General features: G+C 41.5%; 1 protein-coding gene across 10 annotated transcripts in view; it reads right to left on the minus strand.

The window, feature by feature from the left end:
- Runx2 (RUNX family transcription factor 2) overlaps nucleotides 1–14,149 on the minus strand; it is a 326,853-nt gene extending 312,704 nt beyond the window's left edge. For all 10 annotated transcript variants that reach the window (XM_047559085.1, XM_047559078.1, XM_047559074.1 and 7 more), the window contains exons 1-2: nucleotides 13,642–14,149; nucleotides 5,029–5,185 (exon numbers count right to left, since the gene is read on the minus strand). In XM_047559085.1, the coding sequence (XP_047415041.1) occupies nucleotides 5,029–5,185; nucleotides 13,642–14,016 (532 nt within the window). In that variant the 5' untranslated portion in view covers nucleotides 14,017–14,149. The remainder of the gene's footprint in view (nucleotides 1–5,028; nucleotides 5,186–13,641) is intronic.
- Nucleotides 14,150–18,321: the final 4,172 nt, after the last annotated feature.

The raw sequence follows: 18,321 nt of genomic DNA on the forward strand, positions 1-18,321 counted from the left end.
CATGTCAGATAGTCAAAACTGCAAACTGTTACAAGACAGGAAAAGGTGGGCGTGAAACAGTGACTCAATAAAACATTCAGCAATCTGGGGCCAGAGTACTCATCTAGTCTGCTTCTGTAACAGATAAAAACCTCATTTTGTTTTGCTTTGTTTTTTGGTCAGACTTTCCTTTCTTTTACTGAAAGCGGAGGGTATTAAATCAAAACACAAATCTTAAACAATATGTAGCAATGCAAAGTTTAATGCAGGCTTTTCAAAGCTTAATATGGAACAGGTTATGGACAAGGCTTAATGTAGAACAGGTCTTTGGCTGTCAAGTCCAGTGAATGGGTTTTCTTTTCAACCCAGACCATGTAAGTTCCTAAAATCTGTTTAAGACACACATCATTTGTTACTGAGTATATACAGTCTTAAGCCAAGGTTGCAGGGGAGGGATAGGAGAAAGGAAAGAAATGAGGAAGGGGAAAAGGGGAGAATTAGGAAAGATGAATATTGATTAGAAACCCATTAATCTCACTCTACTCCATATACATTCTCTCATTGAACTTTCCACAGTTAGATCTATCACCCCCATTTCACAATGAGGAAGTCAAGGCCAAGAGGGGCTTAGTAATATTCACACCATCAATAAGTGGAAAAAATGAGGATCTGAACCCAGGCCATTCTGACCTTAAAATTAATACTCTTTTTAAAAATTTTATTCTGCCACTCTGCCAGAGAACATGAAAAAAATTAATAGGTAATTTACTTCTATTTATTTCTAGATGTGTCCCAATTAGCTCTCTGTGCCCAAGAAATAGTAAACATATATATAGTAATGTAATATCTTAACAAGGATGATGAAAATACTTTTAAAGTATCAGAGATAGATCATATTTCATCCATTACATACTGGGTATTACATGGGTTTAAGTAATTTAATTCATTAGGAAACAGAGGATTTATAACATAAAGATTAACCAGAAGAAAAATAAGACAGCCAGGAGTTTAACTTAGTCACAGAAAACTAAAAATCTACAGAACTGGAGATTAGAAACTTAAACAGGAACCACTAGGTCTTATTCTTCAGAAAAAGACCTCAAAATAGTGGAAAGTTTTGGAGGAGTAAAATAGTTCAATCTTTAGACTGCAAGTTAATTTCCATTAAAACAAGATCAAATCAGTGGTCCATGGACCTAGAACTGCATTTATAATACTGGTTCCAATGGCTGTGGTTAGAAGACAGTTATCATCCACAGACCAATCTTATCAAGGATGTATGTTTTTCAATTATTCTTAATATCTCTAAATAACGTTCTAGATACACTATCCATGAATTTATCCAAACAGGGTTTGGGGATATTTCTAGTTTGGATTTTTACAAACTTAAGATATTAAAAATCATCTATGCTTCTTCAAATTTAGGGAAACACACATGTAAGAACAAAAGTTAAATTCACGCTTCAAACCTAAAGCACCTAAATGTTCATAGCAGAACCACTTTTCCACTAAAAAACTTCCCTTAAAAAGAGGTGCGTTTGTGGACATGGTGGTGCGACTCTATAATTCCAGCAACTTGGGAGGCTAAGGCAGGAAAATTGCAAGTTCAAGACTAGACTCAGCAAATTAGCAAGGCTTTAAGCAACTTAGTGAAACAATGTCTCAAAATAGGGGGAAAAAAAAGAGAGAGCTGAGGGAGGAAACAAGTATTTAGGTAACTGTTTCCCAAAATCAAGTCCTAAGGATCAAAACATACTTCACAACTAAAACAAAAATTGAGAAGATTCCATCTACCTCTGATTGTCCATTCAGTAGAAACATGCATGTCATGTTGAAGAAACTATGATCCAACTTGACATTTGGTTCTTGTTTTCCTGGGTCAAATGTTTATGCAGGCATGATGATTTTCTTAAATTAAAAGTTTTTTCCAAATCTCAGTTTTTAGCACTTTCTAAAATTCATAAAAGTGCAGGCTCTTACTTAGGGATAACCAATTGTATTCTCCATAGTTTCATCTAGGAACTAGTTCTGCAGTATGTCCTCAAGTCATATAGTTTTCAAGTTAAATATAATGAACTATCATTGATTGACAATTCCAATCTATCCTGAGGGGCTGCGTGGAAGAGTCAGGAGAGGTAAGGCTATAAACCACAACATATCCTAAAATGACAAAATACTGTAGATGCTTTAAAAATGCTAGTAAACTAAATTTACAATTAAAAATCATAAGTTACTTCTAACTCAATGCAAATTTTGTTGATAATCTATTTCTATCTCAATCATTTTAAAAAGTATGATCATAAGCCATGGCACAGGCCAGTAATCCCAGCGCCTCAGGAAGCTGAGGCAAGAGGATCTCTAGTTCAAAGCAGCCTCAGCAATGGAAAGGCACTAAATAACCTGGTGAGACGCTGTCTCTAAATAAAATAAAAAATAGGGCTGGGGATGAAGCTCAGTGTTTGAGTGCCCCTGAGTTCAATCCCCAATAACCCACCACCAAAAAAAAAAAAAAAAGTTGTGATCATAAGACGACTCATAATGTCTAAATAGTGACATAACTCATTTATAAATCTAAGACCATTTGTCAGTTTCTGAGAGTTTACATTTTTATAAGTGAAAAGGGGAAATAAGTGTAATATTTGGGGAAGTTGGTGGGTTTTTTTATTTTTTTAACACTATTGAAAACAGAAAGCTTGTAAAGCCGGGAAAGAAAATAAAAAATAGCGGCAGCATGTTGATAAGACTCAATAACTTAAGAGAAATGGAGAAGTGTAAAAATCAAAGAGGAAGCTGGAGTTTGTTATAAAAGCAGGTCAGGTACAAAGGCAAGTTAAAGGGTTTCCTGCCACTGAAAAACTGACCCACTTTTTTTCAAAATGCTATCTCTTATCAATGTCTCTCCATTTTTCTCTCTCCATTTCAGCTTGATATTACTGTTTCCTTGCATACAATGTTAATAAAGTGATATAAAAATCTATTATTAGTGAAAAATCAATTTTCCTCTCTCTCCACCCGCTCCCCCCACCCCCCATCTAAATCTTGAAGACAAGTCTGGACCAATTTCTCCATCCTGCCTCTGGCAGCAGACTGTAGCATTTCAGATCCTCCACCAAGTCCCGGCTGCTTCAAAGGAAAAATCCTACTTTCTTCAGTTAAGATCATAAGAAATATAGGGGGAGGGGGTCAGCTCTGTTTGGACATAATTACACTTCATCAAAAGAAGCTTTCTTCATCTTCCATGCGTGAAAAGTCTGCAAGCAGTTAAGTCTGTCTTTTTTTTTTAAATATAAAAATTGCTATTTGGGAAACCAGCCAAAACTCAGAAAGCCAATATAGTAAAACAGTGCACACCCTTTGTTTCTCTTTGAAGTTTCTTAAATAAATATGTTGAGGGTTTACAAAGTACACTATCGCTTTGCCATAGTTTCTACTCAAATTGATCAGAAAAAAGTTATGCAGCATCTATATAATACAAAAAGACAATGAAAACTAGATTGAATCTGTAAAATTAAATATAATACCCAATTCCTTTAAATACTAAAATTCATTACTCTAGTTAAAATTAAGGTAATATCATATAAGAAGAAAGATTCAATTTAGAACATATAGGTAAATCATCATGTTCATATTTTCTTCCTTCTTACTAGGAAAAAAGAGAAACTTTAATTGTACTATGAACCTGATGTGAAACTGAGGGAAAAATAAAATACAGGCATGCCCCAAACCTCATCAGTCCAAAATGACAGAGCATGTGTCTTCTTTTCTTTTAATCAAAGTAAACTAAACATGATGCAGAGATAAACCCTCTACTTTGGGTTCTATCAGAGGTCTGAACCTCACTGTGTTTCAAATAACCTTTCAGTGACAGAGTCTCATTAGCTTGCATCATTTTTTTTTCTTAAGTTAAAAAGTACAATTTCTTGGCCCTGTTCCTAGAAAGTAAACTAAAACTACTCATCGGAAACAACCTTGCTTGAATTTCCCTTATCAAGTTTTTACAATGGTAATAATTTGACATCTGATCCAAACTACAGAGCAATTATTAGACATGGTTTAAAAATTGGTGCCTCTCATTTCTTAATTCCAACCCAGGTTGCATGAATCCATAAGGCTTTAAATTTTATTTTACCTTATTCCTAAATTGATCTACTTTTTTATTTTCTTGATATACTTAAAATGGAAATTTAAGATTCAATAAATAAATAAATAAATAAACAATACTTCTAATAGGTGAATGACTGGTAGAAGTCTCTTTGTAGAATAAGTAAATAAAAACCAAAATATTGGTCTCCTTGGCAACTTCTTTAAAAAACATTAACCCCATTTATGAAACAGCTGTGAAAACCCTATAAGGAATTATTTCCTGCTTTATGATCCTTTTAAATATTCCTAATACATGAATATGGATTTGGATGGTGGAAATCTTTTAACAGCGTAGAACAATTAATCCTAATCATTCGTCCAGGCAACTTTACACAGTCCTTATAACATAGTAATGCCATCAGTCACTTATTCAAATGATCAGCCTTCTATAAAATACCAAAATTTTCATAGATTCTTATATATAATGAGAATATTAAATCACACAGAGATAGCATGTGATAAGTAAAGAGCATTATACTAGCTGTCCTTGCTTCAACTTAGAGCAAAATAAATTAATGTCAAGAAATTGATTCAATGTACTCGTTTTTCTTTTCCCTTTGCTACTCAATTTACTCAATTATGTGACTCCTCATAATTCAGAACTTGATCCTCCAATTGTTCTTTTCTCTACCTTCTGTGCTTGCAGTCATTGAAATTAGGAGGTAGTTCTTCTGAAAACATTGTTTAAATTTTCAGTATCATAAAACAAATTAAAAAGGCCTGAGTACTCAGAAAAGCACTCAACTGCGTCTGGATGTATTTAAATAAAATCTTCCGTAATTCTATTCAATAAAAAGAAGGTGCTGATTTGTATGCACACTAGATTTGTATACAGACTAGTCCACATTTCATCAGAGGATCTTAATGTGTTTATTCCATTATCAGTATTAAAAATCAGAGACCTACCTCGTCCACTCCGGCCCACAAATCTCAGATCGTTGAACCTTGCTACTTGGTTTTTCATAACAGCAGAGGCATTTCGGAGCTCAGCAGAATAATTTTCATCGTTACCCGCCATGACAGTAACCACAGTCCCATCTGGTACCTCTCCGAGGGCTACCACCTACATAAAACAGGAAACACAGCAGCAATAATGGCACATCAGAAAGGCTAAAAACTGAGAATAAATTCTCATTGTGTCTTATCAGGACTTAGTGCTCTGGTCCAGTAATAGCAGAAAGGAATGAAGCATCTGTATATGGGTTATGATGCCACTTCAAAAAGACCAATATTTTAGGGTCCACCCATTTCAAAGGAAGGCAAAACTTTCCCTCATTTGTTTTTGGATTCTTCACAGGATATATGTACATTTTTATTAAATCCCCATGTTAGGCTGTCCACAGGAATTATGCCTCAGAAAGAAGGTTGATGCCCCGTCTGCAGATTGCAGCATACACATTAAGGTATCTCCTGTCTACAGCCTGGAAGCATGAGGTATGTTCTCATCCAGATTTCTGGCTAAAAAGTAGGAAATATGATCAGAAGTGTGATCTGCCCTGCAGGAGAAACTTTTAGGTGAAACAGTTGAGTTCCTGACTATATGGAGTCCCAGATATAGTGGGGTTCTCATTTCGTCTCCTTTCTTGGGGCTTCATATTCAGCTTGTGATTAATGCCCACTTTGTAGTGGGACCCAGTGAAATACTCAAAGTCATCAAAAAACTTAAAAGTCTAGGTGCAAAAATATATACCAAGCTGAAAATCAATGACAAATGAATAATAGCACAGACAAAAAATATGCCCATAGCCACAATTCTAATCTGTTTTATTCCATCTGCCATCTTGGAATGACACATTTGCCTCCTTAATCTTCAACAGTTAGGCTGAAGCAGATTAACTCAGTCAAGTAAAGATTCAGAATAATCAGTCTTTGAAACTAATGAGCATTTTCTCTGCTCTGCTTCTAGGGAACAGAGTTTACCCCCGTCAGTCAACTTATAAATGTGCACCTGTGATTAACATGGGGGCTGGTAATAGAATGCTGGCAGTGTACAAAACACACTATGCTTAATCCACTACCAAGATCCTGCCCCCCAATAACAATTCTTTCTCTCAAACAACTTCTAGGATCCTCTATTCAGGTTATTTCCATGTCTTCTTCATTTAGCATCCAGACGCCTTCTTGGTAACCAAGCAATGACTCCAGTTAAAGGAGCCCACTACTCTCTGACAATGTCACCCTAGTGTGCTTGCCTGTCTGGCAAATATCTCACTTATCTTTTTCTACATACAGTGCTAATCTCTCCTTTCTGAAGATTTCCATATGATGAACCTAAGCATTTAATATCATGTTCCCAATATTCTTGGTACATAATCTCTTCCATTAAAACAAGTTTCTTATAGTATGGTAAAACAGACACTGTACCTATATCTTAGGGCTGAATTTTCCCCATCCATGCATACCACCCCTCTCCTATATTCTCTCCTCCAGCATGCTCTAGATGCTATTTTCATCACCCTTACATTTCTCTTAGGGTATTTCTCAGTTCCATTCCTTCTATCTAGCACCTTGTTTTTCAGCTCAAAACCGTAAACTTTCCTGAAACTATAGGACCCAGCAGCCCACTATACTCAAGTAATCTTCCTTTTAACGTGTGTCTGTGTGTGTGTAAATTATATGCATGATCAACATACTCCTTTTGATATCCCATCCCAAAGCTGAGGGACTCAGGAGTTCCAATTATATTAGTTTGCAAACTACATGAGGGAAGGGCCTTCATCTCATGTCTTATTTACAATTATATGCCTAGCTCCCCAAACAGTGCCCAGCACATAGTGTTTAATACATATTTTTTTAAATAAATAAATAAAAGGACTCCATAAAGAGAACCACTTTCCGTAGCCAGAAGTCTGTGGGGCTACCAGCTAGAACTCTGAGAACCAGTAAAGGGTGAGTCATCATTCCTCACCAGCAGCAATGTGTCCTTGCTCCAGACCAGTTTTCTGACTTTTTCTGTCCCAGAGGAGAGAGGCTCATGATTATGACCCTTTACTTGGAGTATAAAGTTATTCTCAATCTGAGAAGTCTTCCAGGTCAAGAGCAAATCTTTTGAGAACAAGACTTCCTCCCTGCATGCTTGATCTAGTACCTCAAGGGACTACTGAATATAGTTAAAGCTATACTCCTGAGGGAGGCGAAATATCTTTCAAACTCACAATGACAAAAATGTGCACATTTGAAAATACTCAAATAATCGATATTTGCCAGTATTCACCTGAACCTTAGACATTCTGTGTACTCAGCATACTGTGCTTTAATACTGCTGTGTGGCTTTCTATGTCAAAGTAAATATTAAAAAGGTAAGAGAAAAGCTGAACTATTCAGAAGAGAATGAGTGCACTACAAATCAAGAGGCTCCGATTTCTTCCTACTTTTGCTATATATCTACTATTTCCCCACACAAGTAACTTCATTTCCAGGAGCCACCATTTTTCAATATAATTTGGAAATATTTTTTTAAAGTCTGTCAAATACATAAGTACCATACTGTATAAACACAGAGTATAGTCACAATGATCTGCTTTTTGTATGATGAGGCAGATAACACAGAGTTCTGCTCCAACTCTGCTGACAGCTGAACAGGCTAAGCATCTTTAAAGGGTTCAACTGAATGTGATTCTTTACTTCATGTCCTGAGATGTTCTTTGGTGTTGCTGAGAGATAAAGGATGACTACTGGTGGGTTTCACTCAAATCAGGCCAAACTACAGGAAATAATAAAAGAAATCTGCCCCAATATGATAGTTTTCAAGAGCTGTGGGACATTATTATTTTACTGCATATTTTTAACATAATGGATTTTTTTTAGCTAGAAGAAAAGTAAAATTGATTCAATATGGGAAAATATGAAAGAAAAGATCCCTAAGAGTGAAATACATAAATCCATTTTACTTTGCTTAAGCAGCATAATAATTACCATATTAAATATTGGTATGTTTCACATATCACATTTAACGAAACAAATAATCACAAGTTCATAAGTTGTGTAAGTATTCCATTAGGCTCAGAACTTGGCCTTAAAAAAAAAAAAAAAAAATACGGTGACAACCTTCCCTGTTATAACTGAACTCTGGTTTAATGGCTAAATATATAGTTTTTTCTGCTACTCACTCTACCAAATCAGATTGCCCAATGTTTTTCTCAAGAGGAAAAAAGTGTGTGTTGGTGTGGGGAGTGGGAAGCACTGTATTTGACTTTATATCAATCAGAAGGATAATTATATGTTTGACATTTTGTTTGTTTATTTGTTTGTTTAAGTAGATCTCTGAAACTAAAAAGTTTCCTTGGGATATTCTCAGTTGTGTATATCTGAAAGAAAACCAAAAGATGCAAGAAACTTTTGCACATTTCATGTGTACCAAACCCAAGGAATGGAAAAACATCTTAAGAAATTAAAAGCAGTCAAAAATGGCTCTTTACCTAGGGCTAAGCATAAGTTAAAATGTTTATCCATGTTACCCAATACAAAAGTACTGCTATACAAATAATTCATGAGGAAACCTTTAACAATTACATTTCTAGGTATTCTTAAAACATAAAATCTACAAATTCAAGAAACTTCATGGGAAAGAAATTTTGTGTACTGACATTTCTGAATTGATAAGGTTTTTTTAATTTAACACACCTCAATAAAACCAGCATTTAAATCACATATACATAGCTTGTACAAAATAAAGTAAAAGGATATTTAATTCTATCAATGCTATTGAAATTTTGTCTGAAACTCATTATGACTAAAATTGTGAATCACGCTGAAAGAGGAGTAATGGAGAATTAACTTTCTTAAAATTATTTCTGTAGTCTTAATATATTGGAAATTAGAATTAACCATGATATTTTCATGGACAGGGAAATAAAATCTTAGCTAATGAATTACTCTTACAAATCAACTGGCAGTATAATTGATACATAATTATTTTTCAAGATAAAGTCTGATCAAATCTCTCTTTATAATAAAAAGGAGGTGAGCCAGTAATTGCAGAAAGCAAAAATTTTAAGTAAATTATCAAAAAGTTTCAATAACTACTACAGTTAACTCTTAGAACTTAACCCAGAATTTAGGAAAAGCAAGTAAATTCTAAAGAAAAAAATGAATATGATCTATTGTTTTAAACCATTTTCTAAAATTCAAAGAAAATTTTGATGGAAGTTGTTTCAATTTAAGCCAGCAAATTATATGTCATGTTTCGATCATCTAATAATGGATATTCTGGAATTTGAAAGGACACAATGGTAAGGCCTGAGGGGTAAAAATGAGAGACATGTACCCTACCTCTTCTCAAACAGAGTTTCTAAAATTTTAAAAAATATTTTCCACCAAAAAGTATTTGTTCCAGCTAACTTACCAGTAAGTTTTATATGTTCAACCCTAAAATATTTAACTTTAAATAAGCTTTATTGCATTTAAAAGTATAACAAAAATGTACCTATCTTCACACAATCTGAAATCTATGATTTTCATAATTTTGTACAATTTATGTTGTTTAATAAGGATTTAACAGGTTTAACTGCCTATTTCCCCTTATTTAGGTATACTTAGATTTTAAAATATATAAACATAAAATCTGATCATTAAATACTTAGGAAAAACGCAGCACTAGTATCAAATATTTATAAACTGCATACTAGCTTTTAAAGAGAGGAAAATGGCTAATGATGTTGAAAAATGCTTTTCAAAGAGAAGCTGCTGTCATTTGGAAACTTTCTTTACATAAATACTGAAAAGTATAATTAAAGATAGAAAATTAACTATGAGTAGTACGTCATATAGCTAAAAATATGTTTTCTTTGTTTAATATTGCCAGAAAAATATATGATACTGGTAAATATATATAGTCCAATGTTCTCTAACTGAAAACAGTGCTATAGGCTTGCACTACTTTTAGTTTTAAAATATACATTTGGACTTAAAATTTCTGCATAGTGTTTCAGCTTGAAGTTATTTAAAGGAACTGAGTTATGAACCCTGAACACCAGGCTTCAGAGTGGAAATGCTGACAGACCCCTAACTAAAAGGGTGCTACTGGATGCAGAACTGACACGCTCTCCCCACTATTTCTATCTGACCATCAATTAATGAGCTGAATTTGCAAATTGCTTCTTTGTCACTAGAATTATCTGGGACAGAAAGGGCCCAGAATCTTCTAATAGCATGTCTTAACTATTTTAAGCTTTCAGTGAGATACACCTGAAAGAAATGTTAAAAATATTTCCATTTCCTTGACACCTGGGGGACTGAATATTTCAAAACTGCAGAGCTTTGTTAAAAATACAATGCCAATAAACAAATCTATATAAAGTACAATAGTTGCTTTTGTATTTTTACATGTTAAGGATAAATGATTTTTGTATAATCCCCAAATAAAGTCACATGAACACCACCAATACGTTCCCTACTTAATGCAATACGCTGTCTATATCAAGCTGAAGCACAATTTAAATTATTATACCGAATTCGTCTGATTGTCTACAGTGCCAATCTCAGTGACAGAGATAAAATATGAGCTCAGTAAATACTGTATTGATATGAATACCAGACTTCTCAACAATTCAGTTCTCTGTGTGTATTTTTAAAAGCACTTACCTATCTGCTATCTACCTAACAACACTATAATTTATTTTGTACAGATCTCTGAATATGATAACCAATTTGCTGTCACCACTTTTAAAAAGGAGACTTCATATTATTTCTTCATTGCACATGTATTTGATTATGTTGCAAGAGAGTAGAAAGTCTACTGCTTTCAGGCTTTTATCCAAAAGCAGGGTTGTTTTTTGTTTGTTTGTTTGTTTTAAGGGATGTTTTTACATCATTTGAATGAAAAGGATAAAAAGCTGCTATCAAAATCTGAATATCTGAATATCTACACGTTTTTTAGCAGAGATATACCTTCTATTTTGAGTAAGTCTCAAATGTCACCCCTTTTTGTAATTCCATTAAACATAGGTATGAGAATGGTAAAACACTGAATCAGGGTTTAGGTTAACACGATTCATTATTCAATTAATATAAATTACAATATTCAATTTAATATAGGCTTCTGTTATCTATTGTCTGTTTACTGGTTAAAATAATAAAAATATGTTCTGTGTAATTAGTCAGCATGATTAATAGAAAAATTTATTTTCAAAATAGTTTTTAAATGGTAGTGAGAAAACCTAGATGACAGCCAAAATATCTGAGAATAGCTCAAACCAAATAGAATTCTATCTTTATGCCAAAACATCCTCTCTATACCGAATACTCATGCTCAAGATCAATTCAGCATTCAGCATCATAAAATGTGAAAACAGTTCAAGACAGTTATATCTTAAAAACGTGTAGCAGAAGGTTACATGGTACATCAAACATATAAACGATATCGTATAAAAGGTAAGCACCTTGCCTTATATTTTCACATATCCTCATTTGTGGCATTATATAGACAAAATACCTACTTATTTGTATTTTTTGCTGTTTTCATTCAGGTTTTCTGTCTGGTTTGGGGGCGCTAGGAGGGACTGATGTTAACAAATTTCCACCCTCGCATAAAGCTAATTAGAACATTCTGGGCCCTTGGACGATGAACATTATGAAATATATTTCTTGTGTGGAAATTTTACTTTCTACAATTCACATATAGTCTGACCTTTTTCATATTTCAAGGAAGAAAATACCAACCTACAGAATGGGTGCTTTATAAAAGGAGAAATGTTACTGTTTTAAATTTTAAAAGACCATTTCTTGAGCCAACTGCAAAATGAAACTTGCCCCAGAATGCAGCATCCCCTTTTCCATAACAATTCATTCTGATTTCTGTTCTGATATGAGACCTAGCGAGATAGCCAGCTCTAATTGACCTGGACTCCTCTTTCTTTCCACCCTCCCACACACGGACTCTGAATTGGTGCGTGGGGTGGGGGTGAACAACAACTGAGAACTGCCAAGGGGCCCGTGGGAGTTTGGCCCCAGGGTCCACAATGGAGGGACTGGCAGGATGCCTCCTTTTTTCCCTTTCTTTTCTTTTCCCAGGTCTTGCTTATGCTGTTCCCCACAGACCCCAGAACGCTAGGGACCCAGGCCCACTAGGGAGTTCGAGGCGTCCTTCACAGAGCGCTCGCCTCGCGGTCTGCCTCACCGCCCCCGCCACCCCTGGCCTCTAGTCCCGGAGCGTGGACGGCTGGGAACCGCTTGCCGGTTCGCCCAGTGCACACTGCTCCCTGGGGGCTCGCGTCTCCCCCTGGCGAGGGCTGTCCCGGAAAACCCAGACCGCGTGGCGGAGCCGCCTCGTCACTCTCGACCCTGCGAGAAGCTCGGGACCCCACACCCTCAACCTCCGGCCGCGGCTGCGACTCCCGCTGCGGCCGCCCACCCGCAAACTAACGGGCCCGCCCGGCGGAGGCCTCTCCGGAGCCGCGGTCTCCCACCTCCGCGCCCAGGCCACGGGCAGGAGCCACCTTTCACAAACACGAGGAGCCGCTGGGACTTGGGCCTTGAGAAGTCGTAGTAAAGTAAATCTGCACATTTTCACCTCTTTCAGATCTGGCGAACCGAAGTTGTTCCACAGGTTTCCCTCATCCCTCCCCGGCGGGGCGAGGCTGGAAGCTCGGTCCCGGCTGGAAGAGGCGGCCCGAGCCCCTGCCCCCTCCCCCGGTCCGCGCCTTCCCGCACTGCGGGTCCCGCGCCCGGGACCCCGGAGCTGCCCCGCCTCGGGGTTCGCGGAGACCCTGGCGGCCCCGCCTTCCTCCAAGTAACGGGAACTGGCGCGGGTCAGCGAACAGCGCAAACGCCCCTGTCCCGTCCCCCCCACACACCCCGCCCTCAGTCCTCAGGTCTGCTCGACCTTCCCAAGTCCCCGAAACGCTGCCCGCGCGCCGCGGCCCGCATCCCGCACATCGTCCCAGGGACGAACGCCTGGCGCCGGCACTCAGCGAACACCAGCCCCCGAGCCCGGGAGGGGCCGGGGCCGCTGAGCTTCCGCGAGTCAGGGAAAGGGATGCCGAGACCAGCGGATGGGCATCTGGCTGGGAGGGAAGCGGGAGGGACCTCACGGAATCCCGGAGAGAGGCGGCGCGGGCACCGGCGGTGCGGGGTGGCCCGGATGCCCGGGAGGAGGACGCTGGAGTCCTGGGGAAGAGTGCCGGGGATCCTCGCCTCTAGGAAAGGGGGCGGGGAGGAGCGAGAGGGGCTTCGCTGCAAAGAGTGGGCACCTTGGGGCGCCGGGGGGAGGGGAAATGGCTCAAGCGAGTGTGCTAGAAGAGTGGCCGGGAGATCTGAAGGGCGAGGACCTGGTAAGGGGGGACGTGGAGCTGAGGTTGTAGTGGCAGCGGGCACAGGTGGGAGACGGGGATTTGCGGGACGATTGCCCCGAGCCCACCGGGGCATCCAGAGAAAGAAGGCCAGTCAGGGTCCCTCGCGTCGGAACCGCCAAGACAGGAGGTCTTGGAGGATGTCCCGGGCCGGCCCCCGTGGGCTTGGAGACCGCCGCGGGCAGGTTTCGCGGGGCCCGACCGGGGGCGGGGGGCGGCCGTAGCCTCTTACCTTGAAGGCCACAGGCAGGGTCTTGTTGCAGCGCCAGTGCGAGGGCAGCACAGAGCACAGGAAGTTGGGGCTGTCGGTGCGGACGAGTTCGGCCGGGTGGTCGGCGATGATCTCCACCATGGTGCGGTTGTCGTGCGGCGGCCGCAATCGGGGCACAGCGGCTGCAGCCGCCGCCGCCGCCGCCGCAGCTGCCGCCGCCGCCGCCTCCTGCTGCTGCTGCTGTTGCTGCTGCTGCTGTTGCTGCTGCTGTTGCTGCTGCTGCTGCTGCTGTTGCGCAGCCACCACCGGGCTCACGTCGCTCATCTTGCCGGGCTGCAGGCTGCTGGAGGGGGGGCTGAAGCGCCGGCTGGTGCTCGGATCTACGGGAATACGCATCACAACAGCCACAAGTTAGCGAAGTGGCCGGGGGGAGGGGGAGGAGGGTGGAAATGGGGGGCGAGGAGGAGGAAATTGAGGGGGTGGAGGCGAGACGCGGGGAAAGGATGGAGGTGATGGGGCTGAGAAGGTGAGAAATCAAGTTTGACGAAGCCAACTGCCGGGCAGAGTCTGATGGGAGCCGCCGGCGGCGATGCGGAGCTGGTGGGTTGGCGGGTAGGGAGAACCGGGAGGCGCAGATCTCTGCCGGAGCCTTTGGATCACCCGGGGTGGCAGCTGTGAACGGGCGCGGGGGTGTGTTTGGCCCGGGGAGGCGGGGGACTTGAATTTGCAACTTGCAATGGGGTCCCTTGGGGCACCGCGTCCTGGGTGCGCTGGCGCCCCCTCCCAGTTCCAGTCCGGCGGTGGAGCCGAGCGGATTCAGCAGTCCAGCCCCGGGACCGGCATTGCCCGGCGCTGCCCGCCACCGCCGCGCCGCGCGCTGCAACTCAGAGGCAGGCGTCCGCGCCGCCGCCCGCCCGCGCCGCCGCCGCCGCCGCCTCCTCCTCCGCGGCGGCTGCCTCTCCCCCCGCGCCGGCTGCACGCTCAGATTCCTCCCGCGGCGGCTGCCAGCTCGGCTCCTTCCTTTTTCTTCTCTTCGCGCCCTCTCACCGCCACCTCCTTGCATCCACTCCCTTCTGCTAGTTGCAAAGCTCCCTTGTCCCTCGCGCTTCAAGGTGCCAGGAGGTAAGTCGCGGGCAACGGATCTCGGGGCAACGGATCTCGAGCCTGCTAATCGTAGCCGCTGCCGCCGCCCGCCGGCGGTGAGAAGGAGTCCCCTGCAGGCTGAGCTCAGCTGCCGAAGCCGAAAGAGGCGGCCCCAGACTAGAGGGATCTCGCCTGGTGGCGTTCTTTTACTCCCCCCACCCCCAGGACGAGGAACCCCTTCTTGGTCCGACGAGGTTGAAGCTGAGATGCCAGAGAGCCGCCGGCTGATCTGACTGTCGTTATTTTTTGTTGTAACTTCAGGACAGGAGGAAGGAAAATTCTTGAGTCGTCTGTGCTGACTTCTCAGCGCTCTTCGCCCTCCCCCACCCCACCCCCACCTCTGCCGGAGCAGCTCCCGGTGGGGAAAGACAGATTTTGCCGGATTCGGGTGCTTTTTGTTTTAGATGACATCAAAAAATGGGGGCTGGGGAGCTTGTCAAAATAGTTTTTAGAAACTAAAGTGGATAACCGGACACTTCTTTTTTCTTACATATTCATTCTTGTCATTCCTAGAGAACAAGGATGAGTATTTTTAAAAACTAGGAAACTGTCAGCTTGATAATTAAAAGCCCTTGCAAAAGCCCTTGCTGGGGAAAAACCCTAGCAGTTTTCCATGAATTCCAATCTTTTATTAAGTCTATCCTGCATCTCAGACTAAATCTAGTATCTGTCTTCCTCACTGCTGGGGGGGGGGGATTTTTTTTTAAATAATAAAAAAAATGCTTCAATGGATATTTATTTATGTATTTATTTCCCAATGTGGGTTTAAAAAGCGACTTTGGATCTCCCAAAAGATTGTGGTTGAGAGGATGAAGGAGCGCGGAAAAAAAGCGGCAGTTTTTACCTAAAATGTGGTTTTTGGAGGCTGGGATTTCTAATGATTAGGTTTTTGTGGTTTATATAGACTCGACTCTGGCTAAGGCGATCATTACGCTGATGAGAGTCAGAAGCACGTGGGTGTCTCCGACCAGCCTCAAACTGAGTCTTCAAAACAAATAAAACAATGTGCGGCGCCCGCAGAAGCCGGGAAATCCGCTGGAGGCAATTGCACCCCAAGAAGGGGACAGAGGGCCGTTTCACCGTTGGCGTTGTGTACTCCTACGTTTCTTGTTTATTATCAAGCTGTTTTAAACCTCCCAACGCTTGAAAACGTGTTTGTAAAAAGAATAGTCATTTGTTCTAGTTTCAATGACTCCTAATAAGGTAACTGGCAGCAATAAGTTATTTTATAAAATAAATGGAAAATTGGAATCCCCCCCCCATCTCGGAGTATTAAGGAAGAAAGATGGTTGGTTCATTACTTACCTCCTACCATCTTATTTAAAGGTCTTCACATACCTATTATTTGGTGCTTTTATTGCTCAGTACAAAAGCCTCCCTCACCCTGGAAGGGACCTGCTGCGACCCTCGGTTCTCGGTGCTTAAAACACCACTTCCAATGGTTGAGTCCGCGCTGGGGGCCGGCGCCCTGGCAGGGCCCTGGATGGGCTCGGAAGGCAGGCGTGGGGTGTGCAGAAGAGAGTTCTCCGTGCCTGTCGTGAACTCTGGAGCCCATTTCAAGCAGAAGATGAACTTGTGGTCGCGTTACTTGGGAAACCCAGATTGCACAGCCAAAGACATGCTCTGGGAACTGAGGGGCTTCCAGACTCTGGGAGTGGAGGTGGAGTGGGCGGTAACTAGGCGTGCCCTCTCACCCGGGTCAGGATGGAGATGTGGGACCCTACTCTGCCCCTCTTTGGGTCTTTATTTTACCTTCCCTTTCTCCATTCACAACCCTACGACCTCCTCGTCCTTCTTTCCTTTCCCACTCTTCTCTTATGTTCCTGGTTGTTCCGCAGATTCCCCCCACAAACGCGAGCCTCCTCGCCGCTCCTCTCCCGCTCCCTCGGCCTCTCCAGGACCGCCTGCCACCACCATCATCCTGAACACCGAGAAGTGATTCTGCGCCAAGCGCTATGACACACCCTTCCCAAACTACTCCTCGCACCTAGTGGCCTCGGTGCCCCGAGGGCCACGACGGTGTGAGAACCCTCTTAGCCCTACGAACTGGAGACACAGCAAGGAGCTCAACTGTCTCCTGCGCGTGCGACTTTTAATTATCTTTTCGGTCACAGGGGAGAGCTCTAACCTTGGGTACCGCCGCGCGTAGTGCATTCTCAAGTCTCTCCAGCCACAGACGGTCAACCCAGGAAGGGAAGCCAGGCTTCACCTCAAAAAAATTAGCTTTTTGTACAAAAGTCATCACTCTCCGTCGGCCTTACACACCCACTCATAGGTACACTCGCGCGTCTGCACAAGCACACTTATAATGACACAACACACGTGTGACTTTTTTTCTTTTTCTCCCTCAACCCCACCCCACCCCACTCTTGCCTTTAGTGGGGTATTTTTATTTGGGGCAAGTTGTGCCACTGTCTAACAGAGATGGTTGACTCTTCATTTTTAAATGTGTGGGGACTGCGAAGAAAGGGAGGAGTTACAGAAAATGAATTATTTCTGTGACCAAAGATAGAAATTCCTTGGTAGGTGATATTCTACCTTCTCTGCGACTTTTCACAGAATAGGGAACTCCCGCAAATTTGAAGGCACTGAAAACGGCCCTCAGTGGGGCTTTTTTGAATAAGAAATTCTAGGGCCCTTTGACTCTAAGAAATCATCTTGGGGACTTTTCCAATCTTTCTCCATCACTATTTTATCCTTTCTTTGTTTTACTTGGTGGTTAGTAAAATATGCAGGCCTCAATGATTGGAGGTTTTAAGGGCAATTTAATCAATAGTGAGATTATTTATTTTAATTAATCATATCCGGTAATTCAATTTTATAGGCTTCCTCTGCATCCTCCCTCCATTAAATATTTCAGTGGAACTAATATAAGCAGCTCTTGGAAGGTACTAGTCTTGGATCCCTTAAAATATCCTACAGTTATTTATAATGTGGAAATGAAATTTTCCACTGAATACCCTAATAACGTTTCAGGTATCTGGCACAGCAGATTTCTTCTCCTTTTAAAAATATCCTCTTGCTGAACGTTCACACTTTCAACTGGAACTGACTGAGCCTTGGAACTGATGATGTCTTGGCTCTAAGCATTATATTTAAAGAAGAAAACATTTTTACAGACCCCTGAACCAAACCTCTCCTGGTAATAGCAGACACATAGGAAAATCTTGAGGTTTTACATATGTGTGTTTTATGCTATATAGTTTATTTGATCTCATCCTTGAATTTAGCTTTTCTTCTCTATCAAAATACTGTGGAAAAAAATCTCCCATTAGATTCCTCTTTAGAAACACTTATCTTTTCAGTTTATGTTGTATCATTTAAAAAAAAAACAGCATGCATTTTTTCCTGAAAGGTGATTACTCTGGAAGACACAAGCATAATTTCCACCTCCCTGTCCTTTAACATTTAATATAACTGTTTAGTAGCAACACCTGGCAATTCTAACTTTCCAGACAAGGAATATGTGAAGTTATTTATCCAAAGAACTGAGCTCCCAAACTAGGAACAAACTTAGGCTTCTTTCTTCTGGTTTCCTGATCTAACTTCTATATGTTA

This window comes from Sciurus carolinensis, chromosome 7 (genome assembly GCF_902686445.1).
Source record: "Sciurus carolinensis chromosome 7, mSciCar1.2, whole genome shotgun sequence".
NCBI lineage: Eukaryota > Metazoa > Chordata > Mammalia > Rodentia > Sciuridae > Sciurus > Sciurus carolinensis.